General features: G+C 45.9%; 1 protein-coding gene across 8 annotated transcripts in view; it reads right to left on the bottom strand.

Moving 5' to 3' along the window:
* Positions 1 to 17,702, bottom strand: part of PUF60 (poly(U) binding splicing factor 60) — a 30,413-nt gene that overhangs the window by 2,624 nt on the left and 10,087 nt on the right. For 2 of the 8 annotated variants that reach the window (XM_074578064.1, XM_074578065.1), the window contains 11 exons: positions 14,781 to 14,876; positions 14,021 to 14,179; positions 13,781 to 13,865; positions 12,936 to 13,025; positions 11,861 to 11,911; positions 7,632 to 7,793; positions 7,063 to 7,155; positions 5,801 to 6,014; positions 5,205 to 5,395; positions 1,372 to 1,507; positions 683 to 918 (listed from right to left, as the gene is read on the bottom strand). In XM_074578064.1, coding sequence (XP_074434165.1) covers positions 683 to 918; positions 1,372 to 1,507; positions 5,205 to 5,395; positions 5,801 to 6,014; positions 7,063 to 7,155; positions 7,632 to 7,793; positions 11,861 to 11,911; positions 12,936 to 13,025; positions 13,781 to 13,865; positions 14,021 to 14,139 — 1,377 coding nt within the window. In that variant the 5' untranslated portion in view covers positions 14,140 to 14,179; positions 14,781 to 14,876. The remainder of the gene's footprint in view (positions 1 to 682; positions 919 to 1,371; positions 1,508 to 5,204; positions 5,396 to 5,800; positions 6,015 to 7,062; positions 7,156 to 7,631; positions 7,794 to 11,860; positions 11,912 to 12,935; positions 13,026 to 13,780; positions 13,866 to 14,020; positions 14,180 to 14,780; positions 14,877 to 17,702) is intronic. The other 6 variants (XM_074578068.1, XM_074578069.1, XM_074578070.1 and 3 more) reach the window with 4 other exon arrangements.

Genomic DNA, 17,702 nt, shown 5'->3' with positions numbered 1-17,702 from the left:
TGTCTAGCAACCAGAGAAGAAACATCGTCAGTTCAGCGTCAGGGCTCAGGAAATCCGCGTGTCAGATGGGAAACTCAATCATGGCCAGGAACAAGCCTCTGGTCATGCCCAAACAAGAAGCTTGATGAGATTATCAATATCAGCCCCTTCTGAGACAACCCCCATCTACAAATCTATTCTTCTATTTAATGTTCTGAGTTTTTCTATCATTCATTCTTGTCCTCTCTCTCATTTTAACTTCCATGAAAATTTGTTTTATAAACAGCTCAGAGTTTCATCTTGCTGTAAAAGGTTGTGGGGAGGAAAAGGTGGACTGCCCTGACCATGTGTCAGTCTCACTTCCTTAATTATAAGCCAAAAGGCCATCATGGTTTGCTTTAATGATCCTAAGTAAGCAGACAGTTTAACCAGAGACACCTCCTAGCCGAGCCTCTCTGGCCTAGGGACTGATCTGAACCTCAGAGGAACTCTGAGAAGATCCTAACGGCAGAGTAAGAACCATCGCAAGCAGGACACGAGCAGGTAGCTTCGCAGTCCCAGTGAGCTCTGTGAGGTACCTACAACATGTGCTGCAGGAAGGCCGTCCCGCACACAGACCTGCAGAGCACCACCACATTAGGACAGGTCTAAGCCCCGCAGCCCCATCTGCTGACACTGGCTCAGGCGGTCACTCTGCACTCACCTCCTGTTTACGAAGCAGTTTCTGCATCACCATATGACGGGCGCTGCTGCCAGATATGCTCATGTGCTCCTGTTCGCTCAGCATCTCTGGCCTCTCTGACTCCTGGAATACCTCCTCCTCTTCCTTCTCCTTTTTGACCTCCATCAGGCCCAATGCCGGGGGACTAGCCAGGATCGGATTCACAACTCCCACTTGCGGAATGGTGACAGGAATGGGAGGTCGGGCGGGGGTTACACCTGTAAGAGTACAAACTCTGTAGCACAAAGCAAAGAACTGACGTTCTGAAACATCTGGGTACACACCAGCCAGCGACAAAGAGGATCACGGAATCCTGACGGTTTTATTTGCTCTGCACCAATGGCCAGGGAGACATAAGCAGTATCTCAGTCAGCACAGAGGACAAAAGCACTCAATACCTGCCCAGAAGGGAGAAAGAGTGCAGGATTTTGCATGGAGTAACAATTATCCAGATTTTTCACTCAGTGCCATGCATTCCCGCTGTGAAGTTAATGTCCCTGTCATATCTATTATATACCAAAATAAAATCCCCCTCTGCTGCACAAATAAATAAAAGTTCTTGACAAAGCAGGGCAGGGAGAAGGATTTCAGCTTCAGATTCTCCTTCGTTGTGACCCCAGCCATAGAGAACCGTGCTTTCTAATAAGTGACAAAATGAAGAGTAACCATACCTGTAATGACTCCCGGTGCCTGTGCTGCCATTACAGCCTGCGGCAATGCCCCCAAGGGCTGGGCCAGAGTCAGCGCTGGAGATACCAGCCCAGGGGTTGCCAAGGTGCCAAGAACTGCAGCTCCTGCCACTGCTTCCTGCAAGACAGAAGAAAAAAAACAACAAAACCCCAAGCGTTAATTCTATGTCAAGAAGTCATATTATGGGTGCATTCAGGTGAGGCTCAGCTTTTTTCCACACCTAAGAAATACCAGATACATAAGTATGCCACCCAGCCCACTAGAGAAATGCAGAAACTAGGAGACACCAAGCCTTGGAAGAAAAATGTTCTCTTGCAACTCAAATGTCACCCATCCTCTCAAGCTGCTAGGTCGGTTACTGAATGAAAGACACCAAGAGATTCAATACATGGTTTGAAAGATGCAGGCAATTCTAGAGTAAGAGGAATCTCTACTTGTTTCCACCTTATACGCAGATAAAGCTTTTTACTGATGCTAAGGGATGTGATCCATTTTGAAAAGACTGATGGGAGCTCCCGTCCCACCCCCTCTGATGACAGCACCAGGGCCCTGGGGCCAGGTGACAAACCAGGCGAGGGAACTCTTACAGCTTCAGTTTTTCCTAAGTGATCTGGTGGAAGATTAATTCTTCCTGATTCAAGGAACACCGTAGTCAAAAACACTACTGCAAGCACAAGGGAGAGCAGAACGCTGCCTTTTCAAAAGCTGTGCACTTTTAGATCCAGCAACACAGCACTGTTTGCCCTCACAATCACAGCGACTGCAAACAATTATCACATTAGTAAATCTCTCAATGTAACAATCATATAACTAACTTTTGCCACCACCTTTTTACTGCTCAGACCCTGCTGAGCTTTACAGCTGTCGATGACTGGCAACTTCCTTCAAACTTCCAGACTCGATCAGTGAAACGTTTTATAACCACTTCCTTTTGTCAGTGTTGCCAGAGCCTCTTCTCCCACCCCACTGCCTACTTGCCTCCATACAGACTGTATTTGAGCAAAAATCTGATGCACCTTTCAGCAGTCTTCTACAATTACACCAAGCCAAACTTTTCTAGTTTCTTCCTGCGTATCAGGTTTTCCAGTTCTCCCAATAATTGCAGTGTTTCTCTACATCTTCTACAATCCACATAAACATCCTGACTCTAGACGACAGAATTCACACAACATTCAAGATGAACACCTAGTTAAACGATAAAACACTTCCATAAAACTACTGAAAATAACGTACCTAAAACATACACTAGGATCCAATTTTTTTGTTGCTGTTGGCTATTATGATTTAGTTACACAGATCCTTCTCTTCCTTGTTTTCATGGGGCTCCTGTACGTGCTGACACCATGGAGCAAAAAATTCTAAGGTTCTGTTCCTTAAATGCAGTATCTTGTGCTCTTACTACTAAAGGCTGTGTATAATTTTTACTCCAGTCTGCTGCGACACTCCAGTTCTCCTCTACATTAATAATGCATCTCACCTCTGTGCTGCCAACTAATTCCATTAGTACTCTTCTCCGAATGCCGAGAACAAGGCCACTAATATTTTTATTGGAGATGAAGCAAGAGCTATCTGTAAGTAATTTCATCAGCGGAGTGAAGGGTCAGCAATTTCCAGCACAGCTCGTTTCCATCTCTTCTCATTTGCCTACGCATCTCAGAATTCATTGTTACAGCGCTGGTCTGGTCTAACAGCTTCTCATGGGGGTCTCCTCCAACTCCCAAATTATTGATAGGATATGATTTAATGTTTTTTCCTAGCAAAGTGTAACAGTAGTCTTATCAAAGAAAGTTATGTTCATCTAGCAGGGGTATTTCCCAAAAATGACCAAGTGTTTTGCATATCTGTTTCTTTTGAAAACATTGTCCTTCCTTTAAAGCTTGCTTTCAATCTTTCCCTACCACTGGGCTGAGAACAAAGCCTGCAGATACCCGTTTTCCACACGACCTATGCATGTATCATGTTTGCTGTTCTTCAGCCATACGGCAATAGCCACGACAGGACAGACTTATTACAAAAAAACCCGAACTATTAAGGGTGCATCTGCACATGACTAACTCCGAGCTTTACACCCACCTCGGGTGCAGTAATCCCATGTGCATCATTAGCCTTATGCTTCTAATGAAGGGGAAAAATACTTCTGTAAGCATTCAGTGCTGTAACAAGACCATCGTCATTTTTAACTACACTGGTCATTAGCTGCCCCCACTTTTTACTTAAATGGCTAAAGAAACTTTTTCTAATAGCTTTAATTCTTTTGGGGTTTTTTTTGTGGTTTGTTTTTTTTTTTTTTTTTTTACAGTCATTGTCAAGACATTAACAATTATCTTGGCTACTTGATGCCTCTCTCTCTTCACAGTTTCACTGAAGTGCAGACACACTTCCTCCTTCCTTGGCTGGCATGCTAATTCCAGACTAAAGCTGCAGTTCTGGTTGCAGATCCAAAGTTTTATCTCTGACTTAAACTTCCCTCTCATGTCCATGTCTTTAGCTCCCCCGAGTTTACTGATTAGCTTGTGTTTAAAAAAAAAAAAGTGAAATTAAAGCCCCTACAGACCATGACTGCATATGTTCTTATTTAAAATAAGCTGTTCATAAAAGAACTATGCAAGAGCATAAATAAGAGATCCTGCCTTCTGTAACTGTTCTCACTCTTTTCTCTAGTCCTCTACAACTACCCACGTGGCAAATCAGATCTGTACCACGTCTAAGCAAAGACAAGACTGCCCAGTATCTCTGAGCTCTTTCAGAACCTTTTTTCTACATACTGAATTTTAAATTTTCCTCGCAGTAACAAATCCTGCAGTATTTTGCAGAAAGAAACAGAAACGTTTATCCATGTCTGTAACAGATCTCTACCACTTAAGAGAATTAACGGTTCTTTCCCAAAGTGATTTTGATCCAAATGACTTTTGAGCCATGCCTCAGCTTCCTTCCTTAGTTGACTGCAGAGGATCCCAGAGTTGCGAACTTTCTGCTGGGGACATGCAAACCACCTGAGAGTTTCACATTACTGGCCGCTCCTCCCACTTCTGCCTCTACCTTGTGATTCACAGAAAAAGAGCTGTTTACACAAGTAAGCCCAGTCAGCTGATTAGCGGCACACATGGGCTGCACACCTCAGCGATTCTTTTGCTTGAGAGAATAGAAGAACCCAAGAGTGCTGGAACTTGTTTTTTCATGGGCTACGGCGATGCAGGGGGAGATTCTGCTGCCCAAGGCAAGGACGACGGACACAGATACGGGGGTTTTCTTTGAAAGGCAATCCTCCTCCATCAGCGCCCGCTGGTCATAGCCAGGAGCTCCTCCTTCAAGCAAACTAAATTTGAGAACCCCATGACATCAACATCCAATTCTGCTCCATCACTGCATTTCCTTGTTTCTGAACAGCCTAAAGCCGTTACAGTCACCTTCCACCTCACCACACAGGCAGAGCCTTTTCAACAACACGTAACTATTACTGCCCTCCTGAGCCTGCCCCCTTTCACATACTTTCATACATTCTTTAAGCCTCTACTACAGCCATTTCCCTAATCACTGGTTTGCCTATCCAGACAAGGAATCCCTCCAATCTTCCCCCGCAGTTTCTTTAAACGAAGTTCTGAGCAGCTGTGCCAGACTCCGTTCCAGAACACTGCTGTATCAGATCCTCACAAGGGTCAGGGGCAAGCTCCTACACGTGAGCTCCTGGGAACACAGCACGATCCAGGCCGAGGGCTTTCATTCACACTAGTGACTACAGCTCAGTTTGCATGCTTTTTTCTACCAGGTCACACCAGTCATCCGCTTGGTTGACTCACACCAGCCTACGCCTTACCTGTGCTGTGATCTTTGCTGTAGCAGCCGCTGCAGCAACGGCTGCTGCCGGAGGCAGTCCTCCTGGTGTAGCTGGTGTCAGGAGAGGCATTGGAGGAGTCACGGCTTTACCAACTCGGAGATACTGACCCCCAAGGTCAAAGAGGTTCATGGAGGAAACAGCATCTTGAGAAGACTGTGCTTTCTCATATTCTGCAGTGAGAAAGAAGTATTTATAAATGATCCTTTTTACTCCTGAACGCAGCCACTCTCACCCCACAACTGTGATTGGTATTTGCAAAAAACAACTCCTTAGTGTTCAAGTGAGAAGACCCTCCGTGCTTAGCTCACTCATCTCACCCCTCTGAGCACACAAGCATTGTTGAGAACAGTCAGCACAGCAAGATCTCTCAACCTACCTAACAGTGAGTAAAAATACCTGGCTATTAATTATATTTCTAAGTTCAGGCACAGATCTGCTCCAAATTTATTTCTACCCCATTTCTTACTGCAATTCTTCCACTAGAGAAAAAAAAAAAAAAAAAAAAAAAAGAGAAAGATGCAGATGCTCCTGACCATTCTCCCAAGCCCACATCAAACACCAGACAGCCATTTTACCAATGAAACCATAGCCTTTGTGTTTTCCTGTTGTGGGATCCCTGGCTAGCGTGCAGGATTTAATCTTCCCAAAGGCCTCAAACACACTCTTGATGTCATCATCGGAGAGGTCTTGATGAACAGATGCCACATAGATGCGGTTGAAAGCCCGTGCCTCTTCTGCTAGCTGGTCTATAATTGGTTGCGCCTGACCTATATTACTGGGTCTCCCAACCTGCAGAGAACAGAGCACAGCCCATTACACTTTCTGAAGAGCAGCAGCATGACTCACCAAGAGTTGCAGCAGACAAGCACTCAGCCACCCGACTGCCTTTTCAAACCAAATAACACCTCAGAAGGGCGTAATTAGCAAAGGGCAGCAGTTGACTCAGCTCTGGGATACAACCTGCGCTACCGGGATTGCAGAAGTACCAAGAGCCTGGACAGGCTCTGCTCACTCCTCCACCATTATTTCACAGAATGACAGGGGTTGGAAGGGACCTCTGGAGATCATCTAGTCCAATTCCCCGGCCAGAGCAGATTCTCCTAGAGCAGGTAATTTCCCCCATTTATGTTACCTGACCTGCCAGAGACCAGCTTCCAGGAACTGAAAACAATTCTGAATGCAAAACACAATGCTTCTATATCCTTTTGAAGGCTCCTAAAACCCTCTTGGAAATCAGACACTGCAGATATGCAGAAAATATCAGAGATATAAATGCAAGATATAAAACACTGCAGAAAATTCTAGTTTTCCCCCCCAATTTCAATCCCCAAAGTTTCACCTTTGCAAGATCCCCTCTTGCTGCCTAAAAAAACCACAGCTACAATCCTTTGTTCTTTTCTGTTTGTTCTGAACGCCTCCTTTTTGTATGGCAAGGGTGGACCACTACTTGAAGTCCCTCACACTCTCGAGAGGCACAACAAAAGCCCAATGCTACTTATCTACCATCCACACAGGTACAACATAAGAAAGCAACGTTAAAATATCAAGAATCACCTTTGTCTTGTCCTCAAGAGTCTTCCATTCTACGCGTGGACGGAAAGTCTGAGCTAGCTTATGAGAACAAGTTTCTAGGTTTCATTAGCATGCTGGGTGTTTCTCCTCAGGGAGAAAGGGACCCAGAACGACAATACAGTCAATGGGTTGAGTATCAAGGTCTAACAGGGAACAGCCTTTAGGTTATCTTCCACGTGACAGTGCGTGGGAAGCATTTCTAGGCACAAACCCATTATTCATAGTAAAGAGAACTAAGAATTCTCAGAGCAGGCCTGCTACTCACCTTTATATTTCTTCCCCCCAGCATGACAGAATTCATCTGCTCCAAGGCCAGCTGAGCAGCTTCAGGCACCTCATACTCCACAAAAGCAAAACCCTAGGACAGAAGGATACGCTTGTTCAATCATACCAGCCGTATCTTGTCTTGAATCTACTGCCAAGCTAATGCAGCCAAGACTTCCCACGTACCAGATTCCTACTATCGTGGCCTAAGAGGATGTTTCATTAAAGCAGTTTTTTATTAAAGCAGAAAACGGCATGCAGAGGCACCGACAGAAGGCTACCTGCTTCCAGAGCCCCTCCTGTTCAGAGGGAAAAGAGCAAAAGGCCACCACATACAGGAGTCCCAGCTATTTGGCGTCTTTCGTGCACAGCACCCCGCTGTACATCTGTTTCCCACTACAGAATCCCACAAAGCTAAGCAGAGCAGGCAGCTACAAACATTTATCTTAAAGTTAAAGTGCTAAAAGCAGCCCGCTCTCTACGAGGATAAAGCCTCCTTCTTCTCCTGGATATATTCAGGAAGGCCTCAGAGAGAAGGAAAACCATGTCACTCAAGGGCTGTTAACCAACCTTGTGTTTCATCGTAACAGAGTCCCAGGACATATCAATGCTTTTTATAGGTCCAAAAGGGGCAAAGGCCTGGCGAATGGTGTCTTCTCCCAGCTCATAGTATATGGAGCCCACATACACACGACACATGATGGCCAGGGCGCGCTGCCTCTGAGCTGCCATCTGTATTGGAAAGAAGAACTGGCTGGTTAGATCACGGGGTGGTCGTGGACGCCAGGACCTCTTTCCCTTCCTCCTTCCCTCCCAGGAGCTATGACCCAACACCAGGTAGCTCCTCACTGGGCTGCAGCACAGCCTGGCACGCGTAGTAATAGAGAAGTATTTTCCTGCTCAATGCACAGACTGCTGGAGCGGATAAGCAGTACGGCTCACTCCCAGGGGCAGTCAAATCTCTGATGGGGTCTGCCACCTCAGGAGCCTTAACTCCAACCCCACTGGTAAGGTCTAACCCTCCCCAGGCTGATCACATCTCCAGCAACGCTTGCAGGAGGAGGAAATAACTTCATTCTGGGACAGCTTCCCCCTCCAGGCAGCAAAGGTCTCAATTCTAGACACTATTAGCCATCCCTCCCACTCCCTCCCGCAAGGGGCAGCAAGAGATCCGATACTGGACACCTCCTAGTCGCTCCCCCCACCCCCCCATCCTCCCAGGCAGCAAAGGATCTGGAATTGGGCACCTCCTCCCCACTCCCTCAAGCATCACACACCACCTCCCCCCTCCCAGCCCCAGGCAGGAGGAGATCCAGTACTAGGCACCACTTCCACCGCACATTGAAAAGCAAAGCAAAAAAAAAAAATAAATGGTTAAATGAAACTTCTTAGTTAAGTGTGTGGTGCTAGTACTTATCGCTGCCTGTTGTTACTGGCTCAGATAGTGGTGCAGCCCCCACAGACTCCGCCCTTATCAGTTTCGGTGCAGAGAAGGTCTCTGTGCTATTTTCTCCTAAGTATGCCTGAAAACCTGTTTGCAAGACAAATCCAGAAATTTCTTACAGCAGGTATCCAAAAGAAGCAGTATATCTTTCAATTATTTTTCACCCAATTGCAATTCTAGCATTGCTGCTACTAATGAACATTATTCTGGGAAGATGCTGCCTACAAAAAACCCAGAGGTTTAGCCAGCATGTCCTAGCAGCACGTCTTGGGACCAAGGCAAAAATGAGGTCTCTGTAGAGGCAGCTCCCTATGACCAGCAAGACTGAATTACAGTGCGTTGGAGATATGCAGAGGGCTTCACTCCTGTTCTGCCTGGAACAGATGGAACAAACGTCAAGCAGTAAGGGCTACGGACTGCTGCAGAGGAGGCAAACGCAGCATTAAGCTTGATGCCTCTCTCTCCCTTCCCAGCACCGCAGTGCTCGGCACCAAAGGAGGGAGCTCTGAGCAACCACCTCTTCCCCACCACCGCTGTTCAAGAGGGTCTTTAATCAAGGCCTTGACGAGAGGCTGGTTTTCAGGATGCCGTAATGAGCGTGAGCACAACGAGCTCTGACGTGTCTGGGGATGCTGCAACTCAAACGGCAAAACAGAGGGGCAGCATTTTATCTGTGACAGTCACAGAAGCACGGACACAAACTGTACCTGACGAAATCCTCCTCTCTCATAGTACCCGTACGTGACTGACATTGACCATAGGAGGAAACAAACTGTAAAGGTTCGACTCCTACTATTCAATACAGCAGGGATACTATAAACAGGAATGGTTCTCACCCCGTACTGCTGCTCCTGAAGTGACATTAAGCTTGCCTCTTGACTGGGTTTAAGTATTTCACACAGTTAAAAATAAGCTGTTTTTCAATTTACTCTGCAATGCTGTGACTAGGAGGACTATGGCACGTGTACACGCAGGACAGCTGATGTGTTGTCTCCCAGGTTCTCCAACACATTCCCAGCTTTGGTGCAGGAAAGCCAGTGATCAGTAGCCCCTCAGTCTGTGTAGTGTGTCCATTGATGGGTTCAGAGCCATCACCATGCTAACCCCCAGCGTCCGAGTGAAGTGCCTCACCCACGGTGCCACCGACTGGGACAAAAATTCAGTGTTTTACTAGGAGTGCTTCTTGACAAGAAACTGCAGCCTTGCACCAGGCAGAGGGATTTTTCACCTTCTGAAGGGTCTATATATACAAAGAGGACATTTCCTTCTTTTCAGTTATCAGTGCAACCAGTGCAAGATAAATGGCATTTGTCCTCTCCCATGGCAGCAACTTTTACAGGAGGAAATGCACATCTTACCCTGCTGCAGAGTCCTAACAAAATAGGTGGGGTGGAGTAAGGACTCTGTTACTTCAACAGCATATTAGAAATTTGGAGCTACAAAAGGCAGAACTGAGGTGGACCGAGATGACTACAGGCATTTGTGGATCACTAACAGGCATCAGTAGCACCGAGTTAGGGAATGATGCAATGCAGACCTGTGAACTAAGCACACAACAGCGTCAGAGACTCATGACGAGAAATCTCATTGTTTTCACCAGGTACACGAAGTAGCTTTTACTGGCCACTGGCCCTCCTTCTCCACCTCTAAAATGGAGTTTAAAGTGTCTGCAACCTTCATAAAGGCAGCAGCTAATAGCTATATCTGAGTAATGCTGCTGTTAAGTGCTTATGAAGGTTATTTTAAGGACAAGCCAAAACATCATCTTGAAGTGCTCCTTTAAACAAAGGACGTGATGCAGAAACATCACCACTAGTTTAGATTTTAATACAGCGCCAGGAAATTGTGTTCATCTTGCTGGAGTGACATGGAAATCTTGTGCTGTGATAATTGGAGCATTAAGTAGACAGGAAGCTTTAATCTCGGGCACTGAGATACCGCAATAGGAAGTTCAGGCTGCACTTCCTTCGTGTAGGAACATCAGGAATCTTGTCAACAGGAAAACGTGTCGGACAGAGATCTGTCTGCATTTTCTACATTCCTGATAGGCTTCGGGATTTAACATTTGCTGAGGACCAGGTATCCTAACTACAGTGAACTGTACCACAGCCAGTGGTTCTGTCCCATCGGCAATAGCCTCTGACTCCCTAGAGAGGGAGGAATGTCTTAGGATAAGGATTCGCAATGCTGACTATGCCCTTGAGGCTAATAAGAAATTAAACATTTCCTGTTACATTATCAGTACACTCTTTTCATCTGTTGCCCAGCTGTGAATAATGAGCCAAAACAATTTTTAAGCAAAATTGATGGAGTTATGCTATCAAGTAAGCATCTACATTAACTGGCAGAAGTTACCGGGCATGAGGGCTCAGAAACCAGCTGTGCCAAATTCACATCAAAATGTATAATTCTGTTCCATTCCAAACTTACACACCTCCATAAAATATATTTTGGCTTCCCTGCTAACACACTACCTACTGTGGCTGTGTTAAAGAAGGGAAAACAGGTGATTTTAGTATTAGTGCATCTTTCATTTTGGAGTACAAGCCTCCGGTTGCATTTTACACCAAGCAGAAATACTATATTCCAGCAAGATGGAAAAATATTGACAAATTTACAAATTAATTTACAAATGAAGCTTTGCATGCAGAGTGGAGCTTATGGGACACTTTCCGCAGTGGCCATTGTCCAACCTGTCTAGAAAAAAGGAAGGGCTGCATAATCCCAGGTAATTAGGCTCTTTGTGGCATCCAATTAGAAATTGCAGCACTGAAGGACTGTACAGGTTCTCTGAATCGTCCTGCAGTTTTGTTACTTCCATCCTGCTTTTACTTTACTTGAAACATGCCATATTCACCTAGTCTGGAAACATGCACAGTAAAGAGCAGTCTTACATCTGGGCTACGTCTTCTGCAACCCTGTAGCGCCCCAGTCCTCCCCAGCACCTCAGCTGCCAGGTCTCCAGTGCTGTGAGTTTATTTCGTAAGAAATTGCCCATGTGTGAGTTACCTTGGCAGTTAGTTTTAGGTCAGGACCTCAGAACTGTAGCATCCCTAGAAATGCAGCTCCCACAATTTCACGGGTGTGTTCAGAACTGTTCGAAATCTAAAGCTTTCTTTGCCAACTGCCTCCAGGACCCCGACTGCCAGTGTCACAGCAGACTGCACCCAGCCTAGGGTCTTCCTCTGGGGAGTTTACACTTTGCCTCTGCTTGTTGTGCTTGTCCATAACAGGTGGGTATGTGGGAGGGTTGTGCTGGGTTGAATTAGGAGCATTGTATTACCACTACATACTTCCCCACTCTAGGCCCTGACTAAGACATAGTGCCCAAGAAGAAGTGAATATGTCTATTGACCGATTGTAAAGGTGAGAGAGGATCTCCAAAGCCCATTGTCACTGCTGCCATCTGAAAGACAGTAAAGACAGAGTTCAGTCTGTTGGAGCTGAGCATACTACGGCTGTTTGTAAAAACTCAAGCAGAGCGGCGGCACAGGGAACCTGCGAGAGAGGCCTCTCCTTCCTTGCCCCTCACTGCCTGGTCCCAAGGACTGTCCAGCGCTGGGACCTGCAGATTCCAGTCCCACCAGGTCAGGGTGGAGTTGTGCTGCTGCCACTGCCTCAGGAAGCAGGGTCTTCTCCCAGGGGGGACTCAAGGCAATAGTAACCTCTGCAACCACTGTCGTTGATTCACCCCCAGCATTTAAAAAGGAGACCCTCAAACTAGATCAGACACTCAGAAACATGCACAGCCCTGAAAGGCCAGAGCTGCCTGATGTGGCAAGCGCATCCACAGTGATTCCTCAGGACAAAAAATCCAACATCCCAAAGCCATTATTTTGGGCTTCCTAACTTTGAATAGGAGGCAGTGAGATGTGTTCAAGAAACCTCTGAAGGAACGGAGATTTAAATACCAGTTAAGGGGTCTCCCAGTACATAGGCATTCCAGCATTAGCAGGAATTGCCAGCAGAACTCTGAAATTGAGAGAGCACCGGGTGAAGGGGAGGGAAATGGGGCAGCGCTGCCAATAACACGGGAGAGACAGGTACCCTCCCCTCAAGCAGAGGAGATGGCAAAAGGATACTCTTCCCAGTAACCCTACACACCACCTTAAATATATTCAAAAGCGAAACCCACAGCAAATTCTTTGGCTTCTGGCATTTCAAGAAGAATTTGCCAGCCAACAGGAAAGAAACTCTTAAAAAGTTACTCTTTGAATTAATTAAATTTGGGGGGCAATTTGTGCATGCGATTAAAGGCAGTTTCTTCAGTGAGCTGAAGACAGTATATTTCGATTTCACTGTGGAAACACAAGCGCATGTACCCGGCCCCAGGCAGGCCTCAGGGCTGTGCTCTGGTTCTAAGTGCAAAAAGAACTCCACCTTGTTGGGGAGAGTAAGACACAGAAGGAGCATCTCAGAGGGTCTCTCACCTGAAGGTTGGTGAGCTGCTGTTGCTGGTGGGCGATGGTTTGCTTCACCAGCACGCTCTTGATACTCTGCTCCATCGCATACTTCTTTGCCTAGAAAGAAATAGAGACTCTGTAGTCATTGGACAATACCACAGAGCAGGGGTCGATGTTTGATTTTACACCACAGCTCCCCAGAACCACACAACTGGCTGCCAGTGGAACTTTTCGGCGCTCCAGCCCTAAGCTCTAAGGCACTGTACATTAGCCAGCGGCCAACAGCTTACTAACATCTCGGTCTGCACCTCTGAGTTGTGAGCCCTGAAATACAGCACGGCGCTTGAGCAGAGGATTGGATGGACTCAATCTGCAGCAGGCGCAATGTTAGGAAAGCAGCATGCACTAGACACTTCGCATTTCCCCTCATCCGCCCTCTGCCCCTTAGATCCCACCATAGCACCTTACCTGCTGGGATGAGGGCAGGACAGATAGCCTCCTTCAAGTCCTCTCCACTCAGAGAACATCTGGACAAAGAGTTTCTACAAAAGGGAAGGGCCTCCAAATCCCCAAGGCCAGTCTCTTGACTGGGCACTCCCCCTCTTGTTTCTTATCACATCTGGCCTATTCTAGTTTGGAGGACCCACTGCTTTCGCTCACTAAAATGCTCCAGCTCTCCTTCTCTGGTTCCTAGCCTGCAGACACAAGACTGACTTGGCTTTTTCTTTCAGTCTTCTAGAAATTTGACAAAGTCTGAGCTTTACACCCAGTGGTGCTGACATGGAGGCTCTTTGTCAAGGGAAACCTAGTACCCACATATGTGCCTATTCCCAGGGGACAGTACAAACACATTCAGCCAACCCCTCGGGCACCTGCTTTCCATGGCTGTACGTGTTTGGGAGGTGCCAGGGAACGGTAGGCTCTAAACCGTGGATTTGAGACGTGTGCTTCGGAAACCTGGAAACGGACAAGGGGATTTACATCTGTCAGCTACGGAGAAGCCAGAGGAAACGAGGCCGTTTCACACTGTGAGCCAAACAACACACACACAAGCAGCTTCAACATTACGGGAACATTCACACGAAGCCTACCTAGAATAATACTTTACTTGCCTCACCAGAGTACAGAAGACACCTAGCCCACAGCTCCCACATTCCCTGGTTTTGTTTTCTTTCCCCTCTTTTCCCAACTCTGCTCTCCTCTCAGCAAGCCAGGCATCACTCACTCCCATCAGGAAAGTGGGCAGAAGTCAGCAGTAACCTCCCCACCGGCTGTATAAAACACGATTGACAACCAGAAATCAGAGCTGGACTGAAATTTGACCTAGATTAAAACAGGTTGGCTCAAATGGGTTGAAAATACTTGCTACTGGGTCTCTTTACAACAACATGGGAAAGAGCGTAAGGAAAAAACAGAGATACTTGATGATGTGTTCTTGTGTGGACAGAATAAAAGAGCAGCTGGAGCATATCAGAAACCTATTCCTTGTGGAGTACAGACTGCTCCTTGCGGTAGCTTTGTGGCAGCTGGATATTATCTTAGAATTACAACGTGATCTTAAGACGTTATTTACTTATGATTTTTTTTTTAAATTAAAAACACTCTTCCCACCCCAACAGCAAATTCGACATCATGCTCCCCAAAAAGCATCTATAAACTCTAAACCAAAAGAAGAAATTATTGGGCACACATTGGAAAGTGTGAATCCACACACAGTATGGCCACTACCCCATACATATTATTGGTAGGCGAGCTCCCTTTTATAGCATCAGTAACAGATGCTCATTAAAAAAAAACCCCAACAAACAAACAAAAAACCCCAACCAACCAAACAAGAGTGCTAAGAAGCAAATTCACATTGAGTTTACTCACTTTCTGGAGAGCTTCCTGCTGTTCTGGTGTGAGGGGAGGAAGCCCCAGCTTAGATGCCGTGCTTTGTCCATTTTCCATCTTAATGGACTCTGTACCCTGAGAAAATAGAAAATACTTGTGAAAAAAAACTGCTCTTACAGAAGTGACCAATTTCTTCATTCCCAGAAACCCAAAGCACTTAATGTCAGAATGCCACAGTTGGCTAAAAAGTCCTCCCAAACCTATTAGTAATTCATGACAACCTGTTAATATTCTAGCCATTCCCTATGGGAGAGCTATCCCATCAATTGTACAAACCAATGAACATGTGGGATACTTAAAGAGTTCCCTAACCACGACATTTAAAGAAAATTAAAGACTCCCCAGTCTTCACTCAGATCATCTCCATCCCACCTCTCAACAGTTAAACTCTGTCACGTGTACCCATCTATTTTCTCCTTCCATCTCTTCCTATGCTGGTTTTTCACCTTTGGTTTCTCAAGTTCTCTTTTTAAGATCTTCTCTGAAACTTTTCCAAACCTCTGTTCTGTACCAGGTACCGAGTAACAAAACAGCACTGTTCTCATAGTTAGTATGAGACGCACACTACCTGCCCATGCAGATTCCCAAACCCGACACCAGAATAGGTCTAGAAAGAAGCTTCTGGGCCACTGAACTGACTTTTCATGGTTTCAGATACACGTGTAGCTAACAAATGTCAGCCTTCTTTGTGTCTTAGATATTCTACCGACTTCTCTACCTCAAGCTCAAGTTTTACACTGAAGCCCATTCCTGTGTAACAACTGGTCAATTATTCCTGCCATGTTAAGCAACAGCAGGTTACCCTAAGGTATACCCATCGACCTGGTTTTAGGTTAAAATGATTCAGCAGCTTATGTCTTTCTGGTAAGCATCCACTAACGTGTATGCTCAGGGTATTATACTTTGGTATCCCAAAGGTGCCATCACATGATTTTCAGTCAAAATAGGGTTCATCATTAAAAACCTATTAACGAATGTCTCAGTTCTTCAGTGGAAAAAAAGATTAAATTTATATGTAAGCACTCTAACAAGCACAGTATAGAAAAAAAACGAACAGACCCATTCAGATGGCAAACCAAAACCAACTCTCCTGGCATAGGAACAAAACTGTCACTTGGAAAAGATATAATATCAAAGTAATTGGCATTTTAGCAGAAGTAACAGCGAGTATTTCCCACTAATTCGGTTCCCATTTATTCAGAACAACCACTTGCTCATGACACTTGTGGCACTAGCTAACGACTTACATATTTCCTATGAGCACAAATGTCCCTGAAAGACCACTGATCTCCTCCTCCAGAAAAAAAATAAACTTACAGGTACATCAAGGTCTTACGAACAGAATACCAAAATACTGAAGAGCAAAAAGCTATTTTTTGGCTATGTCTGAAAGCCATGGCTTTCAGAAGCAGATGATCCTGCATCCTGGCTGCATACGAATCGCATGTTTCATCGCATCCTCTTTATCCTACCACAAGGCAGAAGGGACCACACACTGACAAAGAGACGAGCTGCTGCAACAACTCCCAACAAGACGTAACAGAACTGCCAGAAGCCCTTGGTGACAGCAGAGCGATTCAGGTAGCAGTAGACCCCCAGTTCTAGCAAGAGCCATACGCTGCCCATCTGATTGCTCAAGAGCACCAGCCCGGAGCCTACGCCGTGACGACTGCTATAATACTCAGTAGGCACAGACCAACCACCCATCTCTTTCAGAATCACAAGTTCCCCAGCAGTCCAGTTTTTCATTTATGGTATTTTCACATTTTTTTCTATATATTGATATGTACAATGTTCTGTTTGTGATGGCGAGGGAAAAGTGCAAAATAGTTAAGACACTTTAACCATGTGAATTCTTTCCACAGTAAACGACAAATACCACCTAAGTGCAAGTGAAGCTCAAGCACATTCACATGGTATTCTCAATTTAGGGTATTAATTTAGATTTTAAGAATTACTATGGAATTAACAGAAATTGCCAAGTTCAGGAAGTAAACAGCAGCAGAGAGGAGAAAAGCAGCAGCTCCTCGGAAGGCACCTTGGCCCAGGCCCAAGGTAACGATCCTCAAGTCCTCCCACTAAAAAGGAGCGGGACGCAGAACACAAGAGCCTCAAAACTCCAGGCCTCCTAAGCGTCTCTCTGTCTACAGTAACTGCTGGTTCCAGCTGTGAGAAGAGAAGCTCCAACGCCACAGCCCTGCCGTATCGAGATCATTAAGTACCTATGGAGGGCTGCAATCCCCAGCTGTCCCACTTGCCCTTGCTGCCCATAATGCTGGACGGTGACGTTATGGAGTCCCGCACACAGACCTCCCCAGCTGACACCCTCCAAGCTGTGACAGAGGGACTGCACCAACTTCTCCCTCGAGGCACGGCTGCCACGAATCCTTTCCCGCAACTGATCGGGGGGGAACTGACACTAAATGCTGCTTAGTCAGCTTGTTAACCAAATTTCTTATTCTACTTACTGTGTATAAAGTGGGGTCACATTCTGTTTAAGCAGATAAACTTTAATTAGCGCATGCAGGAACAGGTGATTTCACAACCTGTCACAGTGCACACATAATGAGTTTATTTTCCCCACCATACACACATTACTTCATATGTTCTAACATATTAAATGCAACATTTACCATCACGTTGCCCAGTCATTCTTTATCTTGAGATCCTCTGGCAATTCATTTACCTAAAAGACAGTGACTGTTGAACTAGCAACTTCTCATGAGGCAACTCTGTTCATTTTCCCAACACGATGCTGTGCATTTCTCGCGAGGACGTAGAGCAGGACTGGTCTGACTCACACTCTGCACCATAGGGGAACTCCATCCCGAGTCCATGAAGCAGAGGAAGAAGCGAGTGTGACCACAGCATGATGGTGCCATTGCTGGAACCATCCATTTC

This window comes from Larus michahellis, chromosome 2 (genome assembly GCF_964199755.1).
Source record: "Larus michahellis chromosome 2, bLarMic1.1, whole genome shotgun sequence".
Lineage (NCBI taxonomy): Eukaryota > Metazoa > Chordata > Aves > Charadriiformes > Laridae > Larus > Larus michahellis.
Note: the sequence above shows the minus strand (reverse complement) of the source record. Positions and strands in the feature narration are given on the sequence as shown.